Source organism: Etheostoma spectabile, chromosome 7 (genome assembly GCF_008692095.1).
Source record: "Etheostoma spectabile isolate EspeVRDwgs_2016 chromosome 7, UIUC_Espe_1.0, whole genome shotgun sequence".
NCBI lineage: Eukaryota > Metazoa > Chordata > Actinopteri > Perciformes > Percidae > Etheostoma > Etheostoma spectabile.
In genome coordinates this window covers 12422383-12442575 of record NC_045739.1, presented here as the reverse complement: position 1 = coordinate 12442575, position 20193 = coordinate 12422383, and the positions used below count along the sequence as shown (strand labels likewise).

Below are 20193 nucleotides of genomic sequence, written 5' to 3'. Positions count from 1 at the left end.
ACCCTTGCAAATGACAAAGACGTGGACTCTTTAGCTTCACTGTCAACAGACAGCTACAGAATCTCTCTCACAGATATATTTCAGTATCTCTTTGGTGGAACCAAATCAATTCCCAGCCAATCAGCAAGAGATAAAATAACCACCTGCTACACTGATGGAAATTCTGTCCCTGAAACTTACGATCATTTTTTCTCAGAGTTTGATACAGAAGGCTTCTTCTACCCTCTCATCAAAGCAGACGATCCGACCAAAAACGAGCGGGTTCCTATCTTTTCCTACTCTCGCTCAGCTAATAGAAATCTACAATTCCCAGAGGCTTATGATCATTTCTTTGCATCCTCTTCTTCTGATGATTCGTCTGTGGAATCTGATGAAGAAGATAGCTGCAGTCCTGTGAGGGTGGTGACCAGGTTCAGCCGTGCATCAAGCGCATCTCAGAGTTCTACAGACATATATGAGAATTTCTTCACAGATGGCGACCTCAGACTATTTTGGAAAACCACACTCTCCTTCAGAAATATTAGTTTGACCGGATCTACAGTCCAGAAGCAGACTCTTAAGAACCCTCTGTCTCATGGACCTGTGAGGCAAGTTCATCCTATAAATGCTCTGGGAAATCAAGACGTGCTGTTTCCTGATCCACTTTTGTACCACATGGAGGACAGGAGCTGCACACAAATAGCACAGCGGCCTTTCAGATACGAGGACTTAGAGACGGCTGTTTCAAATCCAAGTAAGTCCAATTTCACACACTGAACACAATGATGTTGTCATTATAGATAAGAATTATGTTTTAACATATGCAGTTAGTTATTCAAATAAGTCCTTTTCCATGGAGTTAAAGTAGAAATATCTTGATACAGGATCAAATTTGAGTGGTATAGTGACACCTGGTTCAGATCCCTATCAATTCAGAAAACCTTTATTGTCTATCACAAAGCAGGGCTGTTTGTACAATACAACACACAGATTCAATTTAGAGCAAACGTACAATTATGAGGCTCAGCAATGCTACCTTCTAATTAAATCTCTACAATCTCTACTTATCTACAAGATCTAATTTACATCTGCTAACGCACTCAAACCGATTAAAGTGAGCTGCACCAATTTTACACATCAAAGTCTTTTTACAGATGTTAATGAGTTCTAATACATATGTTAAAAAAAGAAAAAAGAAAGAAAAGTTTTAAAGCCTTTTGTGTCTCCAGAAAGAGCTACATGAAATCTGATAAATCTTTTAACTTGAGTTGGTTGGGGCTGAAGACTGAACTAAACTATCAGCAATTGAGATGCATTGTAGGCCCCATTTTTTACAAGGAATTATAATGTGTGGAATAATAAAGATGATATCTCTGGTTCTGCTGCACTGATTTTAACTATCCATTGTGCGTCCAACATTCTTATAGTTGTGCAATGCTTTTTCATTGTCTTCATGAAGAGTTAAGAAATATAAAATGCTGGTTGTAAGTCAGTCAAGTTTATTTCTAGAGCACATTTAAACACAGCTTAAGGTGACCAAAGTGCTGCACAAAGTACCAATTTGCTGTAAAAAAACATTGAAATGTAAAAATAAAAAGTAGAAACAAAACACCCATAAAAAAAAACCATCCCAACAAACAGCAAATTAGAAATACAAAATTGTAGACATAACAGAATGAGCAATTAGTGTGTCAAAAAGGCCAGAGAGTAAAAATGTGTTTTTAGCCTAGATTTAAATACAGAAACAGAGGAAGCACGTCTGATTTCTAAAGGCAGTTGGTTCCACAGTTGAGCAGCAACGGCAAAGGCTCTGTCACCTTTTAGTTTGAGATGCGATGGGGAAGCATAGTCGAGAGATTTGTCCTCAGATCTAAGAGACCTGAGTACCTTTGAATAAGATCTGTGATATAATATGGAGCCTGATCATTAAGATCCTTGAAGGCAATCAACAGAGTCTTAAACTGGATTATAAAGTCAACGGGGATCCACTGAAGAGAGGCTAGCACTGAAGGTGATGTGCTCAAATTTTAAAATCCGTAAGGCATTTAAGGGAACAATATGAGAGAGGAGGTTGGAGAACTCAGTTAAAAAACTTTTCTCTTGCTTGGGAGGCCTGTATTCAAGACACAAACTAGAGGATTATTTACTAATTTAATTTTCAGTCTGAAATTTAAATGTAGAATATCTTCCACAAGAAAGTGTCGGATTCTTATACACAATGGCCACTCCACCCCCTCTGCCCGTAAATCTAGGGGGGCTAATAAAGAAGCAGTCTACTGAAAATAGTTCACTAAAAATGGCTGATTTACCATCAACAGACAAAGTCTCTGTTAAATTGTGCATTCTTTGTACCCGCTATTCCTTATGAAGCCTATCCCAGTATGCACTGGGCAAGATAGGCAGACCCAAAGGTGCTGACCCCCAGGGTCTGATTTTCTTAATCTTAACAAATCTTCAATACAGAGTTGCACACAGTTGCAGAGATTAAGATGTATTGGAACCATGGGAATTATGTTTTATGCAGTTATAAGTGAAGAAATATAAGATGTTAAAATGTTTTTAAACCGTGTAAGCAAATCACAAAATATTTTTGATTAAGGAGTCAAGCGGTGATGTGGATTTTTACCACAGAAACTCAGTTCTTAATTTAGTTCTACTTTTTAGGCTACATTTACACTGATTTGTGCTAAGTGGAGTTTTGAGCCAAAAGTGATCTCTGTGCACACAAGTGTTTTAGCTCCAGTAAAAGAACTATTCTCCATTTTAAACTAACACACCCAAACCGCGTATCTAATTAAAATTCTCCTAATCTAGACGTGCACGTACCTAAACAGGAGATGGCATTTATATGGTCAAAGTTCAACATGGTTCAACTTTGCGCTGTCGTGCATTCACGTGTCTGAAAAAAAACAGAAAACAGTAAACACAGAATACACGTGGATTCACAAACGGAACATCGTCATTGACCCCCCAGAGCTGTACAACACAAGTTTGAGGTCATACAGAGACCTTGGATGCAAAGCTACGCTGTGGTACATATCCACCATAATAGGCATGCCAGATGTGTAGCTTATTGTTGCCTCTTAATTTAAATCATTTAGGTTTGTTTTAGCTATGTGAAATCAACATGGACATGTCTCCGCTGAAATACAATCATAACTATGTGTGACGGGGCGTTACATTAGTCAACCTCGCACGTAGACAGTTGTAATGTACAATATTTTATCCACTCAGTCAGCTATTACGGTCCAGGCATTATCTGTCGGAACGGACTCTCTTACCTCAGCTGTCAGAGGACACTGACTGGACTGAAGGCACGTAGGCTAGTGGTGAAAACCAAGAGGAGTAGCTGTACATGATAACTTGAGTTCACTCAATGAGTGTCCTCTCTAAACTCTCAGTGAGCGCTCTAGTTTGTTTGGCTGTGAAAGAAAATGAAAATATCTCAACTTGAGGAGTCTTTATGTACTGTATATGTTAATCCCTCTTCTTAAACTGAGCTGTATGATAATAACTTGCATGCTACTGATATAGCACCTAATGTTCAGCAGTTGCCCGTAAGGAATATCTTTAAGGCCACTCAAGTCATTATTTCACTTTTCAGTAGCATCAAGCACCCTTATATATTAGCATAACATTAATCTGTGCAGATACAGGAAGTCTAATCATGTTATTTGGGGCTTGTGCTCAGCTGTTGGTGTGTTAGGGCCAAATATAATACCCTTGATCTCTCACTGGACTCATCTGTGGGTGGTTATGTGACACACTTAATGATTAAAGATGTTTTCTGTCACTTTCTTTGAAGGGTTGGATGCCTCCCTCCTGCCTCTCAGACAGTCAGACATGTGTCTGGTTTGTATTGCATTTGCTTCGTGGGTGCTGAAGACTGCCAATCCACAAGTTGGAGATGCCTGGAAGGCTGGTATGTGTGTTAATATGTAGCATTAATGTACTTTAATATGACAAAACAACTGCAAATGATGCTTTTTAAAGATTTATTTTAAGACTGACAGACTTTTATATCAAAATCAGTTAATTTCAGCTTTTTAAGGACTGTAAAGACTTGACTGTTAGTGTTATTCTGAGGCTGTAAAATTACTCCCAGTAACTATTGAGGTAATATCAACAAAGCACTGAAATAAAATCCACCTCAAGAAAAAGAACTTTATAGGAATAGAAAAATTGAATGTTGGGTCTTGTGAGTAACGAATAATGTGATGTCTCACTTTTAATGTGTATTCTCACACAGTTCTGCTGGCGAATGTAAGTGCTCTGTCAGCCATCCGTTACCTGCGTAAATACGTCAAGACGGAGGCGGCAGCCAGTGAGAAGAAATTTACTTGCACCAACCCATCTGGTTCTTCAGACCTCAGTCCGTTAAGAGATTTGTCAAATATTTGATATGCTGTTGCATGTCTGCATTAGTTGTATTGATTTCTTCATAGAATGGACATGGACAAGGGTTTAATTTTAAGTTACTTTGCTACTTGCTTCTCGCCAGTTAATTTGGCTGACATTTTGACCTCTGAAAGCATTCATATGAAATGACCAAAGACAAGAAGTGTATTTGTCAGAAAGAAAGCTTTAGACTTTTGTAAATAAGGTTTCAGTATGTGTGCATTGAAGGGAGTTTGTGTTTAGGATGGTTTGTTTCCATTCATTTAGCAGATGCTTTTATCGTAAACTACTTTCCCAAAATGGCAGTTTAACAAAACAAACATTACAAAAATACAATTCATTTAGTTAACTGTTTTGTACACCAGCATCATTTTAATAGTTTATGTCTTTCAATTTAATTACAGTAAATGGCATCTCTGAGATGTGTGTTGTCTTTTGTTTTCCCGAAAATTACTTGACCTGAAGATGAAACTCTTCACACACCAGAGGGTGACGTAAGAACCTAGAACTGCAGTTTTCAAATGATTTATCACACCTGATTTTCAGTATAGACCCAACAATTAGTTCAAGGTACTAAAATAATAAATATTAACAATGGGCTTATTAAACACTATTGCTGAGTATTCCCAGGATATCTTGTCCTCTTTAAGAATCATTCCTATTTTTCTCCAACAGATGGCAAAGTTGAGCTATAAAATATAAAGAAGCCTGTAGTTGATCTCAGCCGTTAAGCTGTTGCAGTATTCTCACAGAACAAACATACAGTTATTCAATCTTAAAGAAAATGGTGCATGTCCCAACTGGGTTATGTATTTCAAAATCTCACTGATTCACCCATGGGGGCTCTACAGTACTCTAAGCTTTTTTTTTTTGTCTGAATATATTCACTGTACTTTGTTTTGAAACAACCAATCTATTTTTTTAGTTGTAAACGGAATTCATATGCCACAGATTTAAACCACTTGGAGGAAGTGGAAACAAGTTGTGAACACATTTGCTTATCATCACCTTTTAAGTTGATATAATAAACTTGTTAGCAAATAGTTGCTCATTACACATCCAGCAGTTACAGTACACGTAGTTCTGTTTTTTGTTTTTACCATCACCTAAATATATAAAATAAAATATGTGTGTGTGTGTGTATATATATATATATTTCTTTTTTATTATATATATATTTTTTGTATATACAGTATATATATATATATAAACACACAGTATATATAAATCCCTTAACGGTTTAGGTCCAAAATACATTTCTGATCTGCTACTACACTATGACCCCCCCAGACCTCTCAGGTCATCTGGGACAGGTCTACTTTCTGTCCCCAGAGTCAGAACTAAACAGGGTGAAGCAGCTTTCAGTTTCTCTGCTCCTCATATCTGGAACAAATCCCAGAAACCTGCAGATCCGCTGCTACTCTCAGTTCTTTTAAATCAAGGCTGAAGACCTTTCTATTTGATGCTGCCTTTCTTTAATAATGCTCATTTCTTTCTTATGCTGCACTGTAACTTATCTTGTGTTTTATGTGTCAATGTTTCTATTTGTTTTTAACTGTCTATTATTGTCTTTGATTTTTTTAAGCTTATGACTTTTAACTGTTTTTACTTGTGTTTTATCTGTTTTAATGATTTTGTGTAAAGAACTTGGAATTGCCCTGTTGCTGAAATGTGCTATACAAATAAAGCTGCCTTGCCTTGCCTATATATATATGTATAAATATATATATATATAGATATATATACATACATACATATACACACATATGTGTGTATAAAAAGAAATTATATATCTATATGTATAAAATGAAAAAAATATATATATATGTATATATAAAATAAAAAATAAATTTTATATATATATATATTATTTCTTTTTTATTTTGTTTAAATGGATTTTACAAAATTGGTATCAAAAAAAGTATCATTCAGAATCTGATTACAAAGTCTTGGCATCGAAGATTATTGAAACGATACCAAGCCCAACTAATAATTCTCCAGTTGTTCATCATTACGAGTGATCTTCACATTGTCATATGATACATTGACATTATGAAAAAAACTGATTACAGCCACTTAAAGAAAATAATTAGAATAAGACAAAACTGACATACTTGTTGATTAATTTTTCCAGTTTTAATTCCAAATATAAATAAACACCTCAAACAAAAATGAAAAATTAAGCCACAGGTATCACTACAGTACTGTAGTGCTAGTAATATTAGCACCTTTAAGGCAGTCAGTTGAAGCTACATCTACTTGCCTTGATAATGTAGCATAATAAAATAATAAATCTACAACATTTACAAAAATATACATCCTTTACTATAACAAGCTCTGATGGAATGCTTTTTATAGCTTTAAGTCAAGTAAAACAAAATATAGAACAATAAGTAAACTGGACAGCATGTTAGAAAATACTTAAATATTATTAAAACAAAACTGGAGGTTCGTGCACTACATTAGAAACCTGTTGTGCAATTATATAATACATAAAAAATAACATTAAAGCACAGTATATCCTCTCTGCTTTATTCTCTTTTGACTGCTACATATCGGACAGCTGAAGTCTGTCTGTTACACTTTCATAATCTCTTGATTTAGCCTGTTCATCTTCATTCCTGCACTCATTATTCCTCTGGTTGACTACCCAACCTCTAACGATGCAGTTCATGGGATTTGTTGGTGAATACTATAAGCAGCAGGAGCAACACAGGCTGTGCTAGTTGTCTTTTTATCATCCCACTGATAGAGATCTGTTGTTTGCACACGTCCAGACAAGTGATGGGCTATTGTTTTGTTTTATGACCATCTCTGCTGGGTTGCCATGGCACCAAGGCCTCTGGCCCCAAATTCTAATCCTGTCCAGTGTGTCGAAATTCCAGACGTTGGCTGAATCATTCCAGTATCGCAGTCATACTCCCAAATGTTGTCATAGTCCATTTCCTGGTCATCTAGTTCTGTGGGTTCAAGGTACGAGTGGTGATCTATAGGAACGAGAGAAGATTCCCAGGCTTTTAGTTTCAAACAATGAAAGACAAACTTGCCCTTGACTGAATAAAGTCGGACACAGTCCCAACATAGTATGGTGTGATTGGCCTTGTACCAACATATATTCTTACTGTAAAACCGGTAGTGTAACATGCCACCACTACACCACCTTCATTTGTTATTCATATACTCTTTATAATTGTGTAGAAACATTCAACCTGTCAGATTAAATAATTTGCACATGTGAGAATTAAGATGTGACTCACAGTGAAATGCAATTACCAAGTCAATTCTAGTTGCATTTTCAGTTGTGATAAAAGAGCTTGTAGATACATGTGTGACCCTGCACAGTTGTGTGCTGTCAATCACAGTGCAGGAGTAAAGCCTGTCTGTGAAACAGTGTTCTCTTACACTGGGCCTTCCCCCACATGGGACATCTGCATAAATGGCATTTAGAGCTGCACTAAGCTCCATTTCATTGGCACATTTGCACACTTCCTGCACTTTCAATAAAGTAGCCTTGAGCTTTCTGTCTACCTGCTGAAAGACCCAAGAGTTCAATAAATCCAAAGTGCTCAATTTAAGGATTAATGATTAATGGAGTGTGTGCAATGTTTTTTGTCCTTGGTAGTATTGAGGAAAGCGGCTGCTAGTGAGGACTTTCATAACTCACACTTGTGAGGAAATATGATACTGCAGTGTTATAGCTGCATCGTGCAGCAGTGCCCATTGTTTTTCAACAGAAATCTACTTTTTTGACAAGATAAAAAATCTTTATTGGAATGATTGGAAGCATATAACCACTTATTATAAACTGTTGAACATACACGCACACAGGCAATCTATACATAAACAGAGGTTGTTTGTCAGGTTTACAATTGCAGGCCTTGAGTTCTTACCTGGTGAGTAACCATAAGGCATCTGAGAGGTGTTCCTCACAGAGCTCGACGGGAGGACAATCTATGAAAAGATGTGAAAACAAAAGAAAGTTACTTCCCGTAATCAGATATAACAAACATTTTCTCATGTTTCCAAAAATATCTGTTTCATCTGTGGCACCTGTTCAAATATCAATGCTGAACAATACACACACTGCTCTCATACAGTGCGTTACTGTTGCACTGTGCCACAGCATTCCAGAAACCAGAGTGTCCTGGGAGATGAGTATCTTCGTGTTTCTCACCTGCTCTTGCACTTGGCCTGGTGCAGACAGAAGCTTTAGCCTCGACACAGACTCTGCTCTCTGCTCTGCTTGGCTTTGAGGAGTCTCTACCTCCAGGGCCTGACCCTGGGAGTTGGTCAGGACCAGGCTTCTCCTGCAGCGCCTTCCCATAGGGGGGGTGCGGAGCTGGAAGGAGTAGGGTAGGAGCTGGGGGCCTTGCTCCTGGTGGTGGCGGTGGTTTTGCTCAATTGGCTCTTGCCAGCTGTGCTGCTATAAAACAAAGGGGCATGTGTCAAGGTAGGGAAGCTATAAACATGTAAAACAGGAGTTGTAATGATTAACATTAAGGATAATTTCACCTGGCAAATCTATTTAAAAAAAACTGCAATTGAAGTAAAACTGCAATGAATACATTTTGGATGAATCCTGTTTTTTTACCTAGTGTGTGTGTGTGTGTGTGTGTGTGTGTGTGTGTGTGTTTGTGCTCTGCTTGATATCAGACAGGCTGCACAGGTGTAAATTGAACCTATGGATCCAGTTCGTTGACCCACTTACCACTGGCCTGACCTCATTCAGGGAGTAGATTTCAGGGCTGCAGGGCTCATCGTACAGGGGCGACAAGGGCTGTCTGGGGGCGCACATGTCCGAGTGGCGCTGGGGGGCGTTCAGGGAGTAATTCAGGGATGTCTGAGGGGTGCTCCAGCTGTTGGACTGATCACAAAAGAGTTAAACAGTTAAATACCAAACAGTGACAGGAAAATCAATTGCCAATTATCCCTCAGTCTTTCTGCCGCTATCTGTCTTTCTTTCTTACAGAATGTAATCATTAGTCACATCACAATAAGCCACACTGTAGGATCATATTACCAAATATAGATTTTGGACAAATTCAAGTCATAATCTGTAGCAGTGCTTGTGTGACAGCAATCTGTTGTCTCACAAATCTGCTTTCAGCTGTCAGTGATGTATATAAAAACTGCACACCTAACTGCCATGGTAATGTAGGGATACCCATTAAGTAAAGTACAGTTTTTTGTATGGTGGCTTAAGTGTTGTTTATGAGCTGTAGTAGAGCTTTCTTCCCCCCCCAAGCACCATCAAAAACTTCAATCTTTCAACTTCAATTCTGCACTAATGCTTCTATTACCCTATTTGTTAAGACTATATAAGACTATATACGTGACCCTCTAAGCTGACTGCTTAGTGCGTCTATTTTAGTTACTGATCGCTTGACATGTAAAATAAGTCAACAGCCTCCAGGGGAATATTTAGTTATCAAGTTAGATGCCAGACTGAATTACCTTGACAAGCGGGGCTTTCTCCAGCCGTTGTGGGCTGGCATGATGCACGGCAGAGTAGGGTGTGCTGTAGACCTGAGACCTCACTGAGCTCTCAACAGGCTGGAGGTAGGACCTGCGCTGGGGGGAAGAGTAGCGCAGTGACAAAGGTCGTAGGTCCCGCTCGGGCCTGGTGTGGGAAGACACGCTGTTAGTCCTGCTGCCCAGGTGGGCCGTCTCCGTCGAGGAGGGACGACTGGAGCTGTACTGTAGGGACAACAAACACACCCAGGACACAAGTCAGACAAGACTTTCAACACAAGTGGCATCATGTATTATAAACTGTTTCTCCCCTCTACAGCATTAGTTTTATTTATCATTATTTGTGTTTTTAGTAAACACAGTTGCCTGAGTATGAATCTATTTGAGATAGCGGTGGTTCAGGTCAGGACAATCTTCTGGGCATTGAGCTCTCTTCACTTTAAGCTAATTGGATGGGCAGTCGGCCTACATAGCCCCTTTCCCGGGGACGTTTGGTCAAAAGTCCTGATAAGGCAGAGTGCTTCAGAACTTCTTAAAGAGACTGAAGTTTACAAATAACTTTTCACTACTGAATCAACGTGTGCCAAGGGACTCTTATTGCCCTACATCCAAAAGTTGCCATATTTGGGAACAATTACTGGCTGTTTTGATTGTTTTTATTGGAAGGCCTGAGGATCATGACCTGATTCTTTGTAACAGGAGGAGTGGTTTGGTCCTCAGACCTCCCTTAATAATTAACTTTTTAAAAGAAAGGTGTTGCTGCTCAGCTCCACCAAAACAAACACAAGGTTTTCTTTAGCAATGTACAACTAACTACTAACCACATTTATATATGTGCAAATATTGTAGTGTTGGTGTGCTTGCTTCAGTTTATTAGTTGAAGAACACTTGAACTTAAGAAGTAGCACAAAGCACAAAGCTGACTTACACAGAGGGGTTCGGAGTACCCTGGCGAGAGAGGATTGTCATTATGAATGGGTAAGTGAAGGTTGTGGGACCCACATCCACTCTGTGACTGGCTGAACTTAAGAGAATCAGTGCGTCCATGGCTGTTTCCACTCCACCTATCAAACTGTGGAGCCTAGAGATAATAGGACAAACAATTATAAAAATACAATATTTGACCAAAAAAAGCTTTTATCTTTTATTTACCTTCTATTAGACTGTTGACTTAGTTTCAGTAATATTTGTAAATTATATTTGTGTTGAATGTAGATTTCCAAAAGAAGCAGGGCCATGATATTTGTCTTTATCACTTGTCTTCATACTTGAGTTGTGTAATTGTTGAAAGGAAGGAGGGTGGGCCTTACCTCTCTGTTTGTCGGGGTGTAGATGATGTCATACACAGGGGGTGGGGGGCTGAGAACGGGCACGTCAGCACTTTTAAAATGCTGGATCCAGTTGCAGAACTCTGCCCTATCTAGACATGACACCACTATGGGATTGATCAGCTTCCCTGGGAAGAGAGTTGGGGGGGGACAAAGCATGTCATTCGGTCCGTTGTCTCACTGGAATGTGCTATAGTCAGATTGTCATTCACTGGGGATAAAACCAGCTCATTCATGGTTACACTCTGTGACGCTAGCAGATATATGGAAAGCGCCACTTAGCGTAAAACATGCAGAAGAATGTACACTCATTTAAATCCCCTTAACATGTCTTTCGAAATGCCAGTGTGCTAAAGACATTGCAGTAGAACAGCTAACTGATTCAGTATATTTACCTTCAATCATAAAGGTGTTGGGCTTTACGTCTTGGCAGGGTGTGGTCACAGTAAACATGTTGAGGGGCAGTTTTCCCTGTAATCATAATGATTCTTTAACACACATCTTTCATGCAAACACTTAATTGCACACACCCAGGATATGATTAAGGTAATAAAAGTTCAGTGAGGTCAATAAAATGTAAATGTAAATGGACTGTTCTTATATAGTGCTTTTCTAGTCCAAAAAGAAAAAAAGCGCTTTTACATTCACCATTCACACGCATTCATACACTGTGACCGAGGTTGCTGTACAAAGTTCCACCTCCTCATCAGATAAACACTCACACACCTTAATGCTCTACCACTGAGCCACAGCCACCCCCAGTAGTACCTTATAGAAGAGCCTATCATTCTCCTCTGATAGGATGATCAGCGTTGATGGGTACATTACCAGCAGTCTGTCACTCTGTTCCTGTGGACGCAAGATTACAGCTGCTAATTATCTTTGTGTGTGTGGGTGCGTAGTTGTTTCAATGCCGTAATATTATGTTCCCTACATAGTTTTTTCACCATTAAATCATTCATGACTTTATGGTGTCAAAAGTCCTCCTACGACAAAAAGTAGACAACTATACAAGAGGGTTTATTAAGTGAATTTCTTATTTGTGTGCGAGGTGAAAGGAAAATGATCAAGTGTGGCACAACAAAGTAAAAGTGAAACCTAAAGCAAACTAAATTTAAAGTAATTTATCTACCTCTGTTGTACCTCTGTATCTATCAAAATGTTTTCACGTTTGGATATTGTTCAAGAAGAAATCACACCAGTTACTTTCTTCTGAAGTTAAGAAAACAAGCCATGATAACTCCAGTTATTCTGACTGTGTTCAGATAAGACTATGAATAACACAAAGTTGAGAGGCAACCGTGAGACCTGATGCAAACATTTATTATCCTTTAATACTCTGTTGAGAGGCACAGTTTAAATCCCAGTAAGATCTTCAGTCAAACCAGTTAGTGGGGCATTTAAAGGTGCGGCAGACTGAGAGTTTATGTTTCCTCTCCCTCTGGGAGGGTGTGTCTGGACAGACAGCTGACATTCCAGCTGTGAGGTGAGTCGAGTCACTGCGTGAGCTGGGCAAATGCCTCTCACACACCCAGGTCCTAAATCTCACAGACTTCAATAGGGCTGCCGCTTTTTCCCACAGTGAATTAATTACTGATATCCGTGCAAGCCGTGTCATGACTACTGTTTTTATTGGCTGCTATCAGCATTATTTATTTGGGATTTGGTTCAGTCATATCGAGTCATATCAACAGTTGGTTGCAGGTGTCTGACACGGTCTTACAGCTTAACAGGAAAATAAAGAAAATAGTGTTAAATCAGTAGGAGAGGTACCATTTGCCAAAATACGGACTACACCCTTTCCACTGACTCCTTTCATTGTATTGACGTAACGTGTGTTGCATAATTTAAAAACTATGTGAGTCACCTGGATTTAGGACTGGTGTTATCCAGTTTTTATTTATCATGTAAGAAAATTCCCAGAGATTGTAAACATGTATGTATGATGAGTTACATGTATATTTCCAGACAACAGCAGAGATAACTTGTGTTACTTCCATGTGACTGTTCATAGTGATTCACTCTTAATATGCAGTAGTGATGTCTTACCTGACAGGGCAGGTGCTGCAGTCGGACTTTAGTGACATAGGTGATGGTGCCCAGGCTGTCTCGCTGAGAGCCCTCCCACTCGTAGATGGGCTCTCTATTTATGGAGTTCCTCAGCTCCTCTCTGCCCTCAGGAGTCTTGTCCTGGTTTAGCTATGATAGGTGCACGAGAGCGTCATCAGCAAAGTAAATATGAACAGTGCTCTGCCCTTCAGCAAATTTACAAAACACTGTTTAACAAGGCTTCTAAGCTATAGGCTTATAAAAACATCATCAGTTCAGTTGTTTTCTTCTGTCGTGACACATCTAGGGTCATGTGTTTCATCAGCTAGTTCCCCACCTGTGGTTGTGGAGTCAGCACTTTAGCCCTTTGCAGATGTGAGGGTTCTTGTAATATAGGCTGTCCCTGAGGCCTAGGGAGAGCCAGCAGTGACCTACTTGACTCATGAAATCTACACACTCACGCACTCCCTGTTTTTATCAGAAGTGGTTAAAGCCAAAGTGTTTTCCTGGCTAATCCACCAGGTGGATTAAAAGATGACAACACTCAAGTGCTTGTTTGAAGAAGCCAGTTTTTGTAATGCAGCTTGATATAATTTAACAAAGGCTATTTGGAGCAAGGTATAGGTAAACTTACTTTCACTCTGGTGAAGTTTTCGGGTGCAATTGGTGTGCCCCCATTGGCCTCAATGTTTTCTTTGAGCAGGCCAAACCATAGGTCCATTTCTTCTTGTTTGGCACAGTAGACAATGATGGGGTTAAGGCTGACACCTGTGGGGAGGCAAAGGTCACAAGTTCAAAAAGGGAACGTGTCACCCAGGTTTCTCTTTCTGAGCCCTTTTTTTCAGAAAGCCTTCTGCCTTGGTGGTGAATCATTATTGGTGTTCACAATGTGCTTGTCTGGCTGTTCAGAACATGTGCAATAAGTACAGTAAATGTTAACACATGTTTTAATACGGGAAACCACATGTAAGACCTCTCACGGAAGATCCCCCTTGACCTGCTTCGTTTGGCATTTAAAAAATCCGAGCTGACTTTCCCTCCCACAAACTGGTTTCACAGGAGGAATGAATAGGACCTGCGATGAAAAGAGCTGGAATCTTTTAATGTCTATTAGTCCCACACATACCAGAGATAACCAGCAAAGATAGCCTGTTTTATTCCAGCCACATTGATCTGTACTGTAATTGTCTTGAACCATAGCCGACCGCTCCTTAATAAGCAGCCACTCTGGACTCATCTGTTGACTTTCACTTGATCCCAGTTCTTAATTGTAGACCTTGACCATAGCACTCCCTTGAAAAGTTATGCTTTTCCACATTTCAAGCAATTAAGTTATATGGAAAGTCTTGGGACTGAGAGCACATAATGAGACTCTCTCATTCAAACTGTCAGTCAGTTTACAGCTCCTTAACTATTAAAAGTAATTAACAATCATTATACTTTCACAGCCACATTAACTCAAACCATATGAAGGTTTTCGGGAATCTTTACAGACTTTCTCATGCTGCGTTTACTTTGTCACTTTCTAACTCTAACACAACTTTATGCCAAAGCTGATTCATATTCTCAGCTCAGCGAGAGGAAGACGCAGGAGGAAATCTCTACAGGAGATCTTTCACTTGACTCAGAATTTGGTCATGCTTCCTCTGCATGTTTCCTGTCAGTGATGCATTCTATAAGCTAATTAATAAGCTTCACATTGAACAATGAAAACAGTGTGTAATACAATACCACAAAATAACAAGCTTGATCCGGGAAATTGCAAACTAAAAAATGAGAAAGCAACACCAAAGTGTGTCAATATCATGACAGCAGAGATGTGTTCAGATTTCTGTGAGATATTAAGGGTGAAGATATATCAACACAGAAACCTTACACGCTTCATGACTGATAAACTTTTCACTCAATGGATTTTTTTCAATGAGTAATTTTACCTTAATCCTTGACTTTACTAATTTTGTTGTTTCCCAGGCAAGGACCAAAGCCCTCTAGTCACTACAGCAGCTTATTATTTTCAGATTAGTTTTGTTCATTCATAGTTTAAAAGCTAAGTGACGGTTGCACAGTGCATTAACCTGAGCAGTTTTAGGAATGTGCTATAGATTATATGCAGTGACAAGGCTAAGAGCGGTAGCTTGGCTTTTCTGCGCAACAGCTGGGCTGACTGAAGTGCACCTGTTGTCTAACAAGCGGGGCTTTTGAGGCCGGTTTGGCCCCCTGACCAAGGGTGAAGGGGGCCCAGCTCTAGTTAGTCTAGGGGTTGAATGGAGGTGAAGCGGGTTGCGGCACCTTTGAATCACTGGAATGTGACAACATAGGAAATGCTGCAGCTTGAAAATTGTGTGTGGTTTCTTTCTGGTTTTATAAGTGAGGAGAATTTTTACTTTGATCCATAACTGATCAGAGGGACAAACATAGCCAACCTCCAGCAGGGGTTAAAATAATTACAGATTAGGAGCATTAATTTGAAAGAAATATGAGCAAAAAGACCTGGACTTTTGCTACAATTCTATTTTATTTTCCGTCTTTCTCTATTTATTGTTATTATTTATTTATTTTTTAAGTCAGCAATTGCTGGATTAGCTGGATCCAATCTGATTGATTAATTTGCTAAATTCAACAGAACGAGTAAAACTAAAAAAACTGATTACAGCATTCCAGGGCTTGGTGTCAACACCCACTTGTGTCCTTTTTAGTAAAGTCGAACTTACCGTTTATTTGAAAGGCAAATTCCTGGGGCTGGCTGTGGTTGCAGTTCTGTTGCAAGTTGCAGATGGTGAGTTCTTTTAACGGAAGAGTTCCCTGAACACAATACAACAAAAATCTTGATCACCATTCTTTGAACAGAATTTTTTTTTTTTTTCTTATTCACATACCAAAAGCAGTTTCTGCAACACCTCCCTTGCTCTTTTTGAGACAACTGTTCCGCTCTAAATTGTAACAAAGAATTTAATCACCTTAACGCTGATGTCAGCCTTGTAAGTTGATGATTTATTCACGTCTGCCTGACATTTTCCGTCATCTATTCTGACTAATACAGACAATGAAATTATAATTTATGGCTGATCATGCTTTACGAGACAGGTGACGAAGCACCATCATACCAGCACAAAGCTGGTTGACAGGGTACGTGTCAAAAGGTATGACGACATAACGTAAAACTCTGCCCTACAGGAATATTAAAACTGTAACAATCAACCCTGAGATATTAGCTGATCCTGCTGAACCTTGGATTTGAAGGTAGGATTGTGATAATATTAACTGTCTTAAAAACCATTTTTAAAAACTCACCTGGTATGTCAGTCCGGTTGTGTTGTTGGAGACAAAATGAAGGTGTGTCTGGAAGAGATCCAGGTAGCAGTCATGTACATCCTGCAGATATAATTTAAGTTAAAAGTTGAAACAGTCTGAGATACAGTTGTGGTCAAAAGTGTACATACACTTGTAGAAAATCACAATGTTATGGCTGTCTTGAGTCTTCAATAAGTTCTACAACTCTTATTTTTCTGTGATAGAGTGATCGGAACACATACATGTTTGTCACAAAAAACAGTCATAAAGTTTGGTTCTTTCATAAATTTATTATGGGTCTGCTGAAAATGTCACCAAATCTGCTGGGTCAAAAATATACATACAGCAACAAAATATGTCAATTTTGGTGATGTAGCGAGTTGTGTCAATCAAATTAGCTTCATGTCATGGCCTCTTCACTTCTTCTAAGTGATTCTGATTGACTACAGCTGTTGACTTCTCATGAGCCCATTTAAATAGGGCTCATTTGACCCAGTGATTAGACTCAGCTACAAAAGCTACAATGGGAAAGTCAAAGGAACTCAGTGTGGATCTGAAAAAGCGAATTATTGACTTGAACAAGTCAGGGAAGTCACTTGGAGCCATTTCAAAGCAGCTACAGGTCCCAAGAGCAACTGTGCAGCACTATACGCAAGTATAAGTGCATGGAACAGTTGTGGTCACTGCCACGATCAGGAAGAAAACGCAAGCTCATCACATGCTGCCGAGAGGAGATTGGTCAGGATGGTCAAGAGTCAACAAGAATCACCAAGAAGAGGTCTGCAAGGATTTGGAAGCTGATGGAACACAGGTGTCAGTCTCCACAGTCAAGCGTGTTTTACATCGCCATGGATGACGAGGCTGCCGTGCAAGAAAGAAGCCCTTGCTCCAGAAAAGGCACCTTAAGACTCGGCTGAAGTTTGCTGCTGATCACAGGACAAAGATAAAACCTCTGGAGGAAAGTTCTCTGGTCAGACGAAACAAAATTGAGCTGTTTGGCCACAGCACCCAGCAATATGTTGGAGGAGAAAAGGTGAGGCCTTTAATCCCAGGAACACCATGCCTACTGTCAAGCATGGTGGTGGTAGTATTATGCTCTGGGGATGTTTTGCTGCCAGTGGAACTGGTTCTTTGCAGAAAGTAAATGGATAATGAAGAAGGAGGTTACCTCCAAATCTGCAGGAAAACTTAAAACCATCAGCCCGAAGGTTGGGTTTGGGCGCAGTTGGGTGTTCCAACAAGACTGACCCAAAACACACATCAAGTGGTAAAGGAATGGCTAAACCAGGCTAGAATTAAGGTTTTAGAATGGCCTTCCCAAAGTCCTGACTTAAACCCCATTGAGAACTGTGGACAGTGCTAAAGAAACAGGTTCATGCAAGAAAACATCACATTTAGCTGAACTGCACCAATTCTGTCAAGAAGAGTGGTCAAACATTCGACCTGAAGCTTGCCAGGACCTTGTGGATGGCTACCAAAAGCGCCTAGTTGCCGTGAAAATGGCCAGGGACATGTAACCAAATACTAATGTTGCTGTATGTATATTTTGACCCAGCAGATTTGGTGACATTTTCAGCAGACCATAAAAATTATGAAAGAACCAAACTTTATGACTGTTTTTTGTGACAAACATGTAGTGTTCCGATCACTCTATCACAGAAAAATAAGAGTTGTAGAAACTTATTGGACTCAGACAGCCATAACATTGTGATTTTCTACAAGTGTATGTACACTTTTGACCACAACTGTACAGATGATCGTGAATGAATGTCTTGCAAGAAAACTACAATCCCTCTTTTACAGTATTAAAAATATTCATGTACAGCAGCTGATTTTTACAGATTGGCACACTTTTAATTAGACAACTAATTGGTAAAATCAGCTGGTTTGGTGTTGATTAAATGAAACTGCATGCACATAGGCACATGTCTAGAAACCTATATTGTACTCTATTGTCTGTTCTGATGTTTGTCTCATATGAAGAATGAGATTTGAGATTAATTATTCCTTAAATCCCAGCATGAGGGTAATGTCTGGTTATTTATTTAATATTGGAAGATCTTGGTCTTGTAATTCAAGCACCAACAGGGAATGGCGATTAAGTATTATTTTTTTCCCAGTAATCCTCTCTTTCTTTAATGACTCATGTATGGTTTCATCAGTGATTTCCTTCCTGTCCGGTAGTATATTCTGTTATAATACAATGTGTTCTTTTGCTATCATGACGCCATATATTCAATCAATCTTTTTCATTTTAGACAGCTGTTGTGTCAAAGCTCTGACAAATTGCAGTTCCCATAGTGAGGAGCCGGTGCATCCTCTATCAGTCTCTGGGATCAGAGGAACTCTCTCTACCCTGAGGTTTTATCTCAGAGGTGTTTCACAACTGCAGCAAAAGCGAGCATGTCCAAACACAGACTGTGGTTCGCTTTGTGGAGAACAGATTGGATTATTCACAGCCAGCCACCACTTCTATACCAACAGCGAGTTTCAGTTTGTTTGGTGGCCGCAGAGCAACATCCTGTTACCCTCCACCGATTTTCTTTTGACACTCATAGGTTTCGCACAGATGACTGTCATGATGTGTCATTGTAGGCTTGGTCATTTACCTCATTAACCACAATAAGGATTGTGCACCACTAGTTTTGTTTTCTTCTATTGTTGCTTTCCTGATATTTCAACATAGAGTCATTAAAAAGTAATTTTGTTCCACTCACCTGGCAGTGGAGGAAGCGGAAACGAACTTTGGAGCTGTGAATCATTCGTCCGTAATTCTTCACATTGATGCTACTCTTCTTCCAGCCACTGGCCGGGTCATAAGGGAACGGAGGATCCCATTTTATGTTGTCGATCTTTTGCAGATCTTTATGGGACATTTCCTGCAACCAGTCACAATGTTAGTAAAGTTTAGACATGACATTAATAATAAGCCAGTTAGACCGGCTGTTAAAAATCAGTCAGAGACACCTCTAAAAATCAAAGCATACACAGGTTGACATTTAAAGGCAGATATAGCATAAATATTATGCTATCACCATCTGCCAGCTGATGGATTCTCTTACCTTTCTGGGGGTGACAGTGCACAGGATATTGATGATGCTGTTGGACTTTTCCTGTCCCTCTTGGGGGTAATTCTTGCGAAACAGGCGACTGCTGCCAAAGAGAGAGGAAAACCATGGGTTCCAATGTTCAGCATCTATTCTATGTTTGCTGTTCAGTTTACTTAAAGCAGTGAGGAATATTTTCTGTTTTTTCCTTCCTTGTCTACTGTTGTCACATGGACAGTTGAGATGAATACAACAGTATTACATTCAGGGTATGTGACTTATTTTTCTGTTTTCACGTTATTCCCATAGTAATTAATTTCCACACCAAGTCTTGAATCACTGACAGAGATAAAAAAAAATCACAGCAGATTAGTGACTTTGAATCATGATTTGTGTCTCATGTGTTATAAACTGACCGGAGCCCCTTTGTCTTCGCTCCATCAATGCCAGCCATTTAAATGATAAGAACAATCAGGTCTTGTGTTTCTGATAGCGAGGATATGCATAGGAAAATCAGCATTCAATGTCCTTTGTTTTGCATGACCCTCATCTGTTACCATTAATGTCACATCTTTATGAGGAAGCTCCCTAACTGTAGGCTGGGGTACTACTTTTACAATCTACGCCTG

The 20193-nt window shown here is 39.4% G+C and overlaps 2 protein-coding genes and 1 long non-coding RNA gene across 5 annotated transcripts in view; 2 read left to right on the top strand and 1 right to left on the bottom strand.

Moving 5' to 3' along the window:
* The window catches only part of perm1a (PPARGC1 and ESRR induced regulator, muscle 1a), a 23402-nt gene extending 18391 nt beyond the window's left edge, over nucleotides 1-5011 (top strand). The window contains exons 2-4 of one of the 2 annotated variants that reach the window (XM_032521477.1): nucleotides 588-733; nucleotides 3785-3901; nucleotides 4229-5011. In XM_032521477.1, the coding sequence (XP_032377368.1) occupies nucleotides 655-733; nucleotides 3785-3901; nucleotides 4229-4380 (348 nt within the window). In that variant the 5' untranslated portion in view covers nucleotides 588-654 and the 3' untranslated portion in view covers nucleotides 4381-5011. Of the gene's footprint in view, nucleotides 734-3784; nucleotides 3902-4228 lie in introns of both variants that reach the window. The other variant, XM_032521476.1, reaches the window with a different exon arrangement.
* A 1966-nt stretch (nucleotides 5012-6977) lies between these two features.
* plekhn1 (pleckstrin homology domain containing, family N member 1) overlaps nucleotides 6978-20193 on the bottom strand; it is a 14569-nt gene continuing 1353 nt past the window's right edge. The window contains exons 2-16 of one of the 2 annotated variants that reach the window (XM_032522094.1): nucleotides 19580-19670; nucleotides 19235-19396; nucleotides 16518-16598; nucleotides 15938-16028; nucleotides 13861-13994; nucleotides 13227-13376; nucleotides 11946-12026; nucleotides 11573-11648; nucleotides 11160-11305; nucleotides 10778-10930; nucleotides 9832-10074; nucleotides 9086-9241; nucleotides 8552-8800; nucleotides 8268-8328; nucleotides 6978-7364 (exon numbers count right to left, since the gene is read on the bottom strand). In XM_032522094.1, the coding sequence (XP_032377985.1) occupies nucleotides 7180-7364; nucleotides 8268-8328; nucleotides 8552-8800; nucleotides 9086-9241; nucleotides 9832-10074; nucleotides 10778-10930; nucleotides 11160-11305; nucleotides 11573-11648; nucleotides 11946-12026; nucleotides 13227-13376; nucleotides 13861-13994; nucleotides 15938-16028; nucleotides 16518-16598; nucleotides 19235-19396; nucleotides 19580-19670 (2059 nt within the window). In that variant the 3' untranslated portion in view covers nucleotides 6978-7179. The remainder of the gene's footprint in view (nucleotides 7365-8267; nucleotides 8329-8551; nucleotides 8801-9085; nucleotides 9242-9831; nucleotides 10075-10777; nucleotides 10931-11159; nucleotides 11306-11572; nucleotides 11649-11945; nucleotides 12027-13226; nucleotides 13377-13860; nucleotides 13995-15937; nucleotides 16029-16517; nucleotides 16599-19234; nucleotides 19397-19579; nucleotides 19671-20193) is intronic. The other variant, XM_032522095.1, reaches the window with a different exon arrangement.
* Nucleotides 18882-20193, top strand: part of LOC116693248 (uncharacterized) — a 21390-nt gene continuing 20078 nt past the window's right edge. Inside the window, exon 1 of the long non-coding RNA XR_004332877.1 lies at nucleotides 18882-18894. This is a non-coding gene — a long non-coding RNA (uncharacterized LOC116693248). The remainder of the gene's footprint in view (nucleotides 18895-20193) is intronic.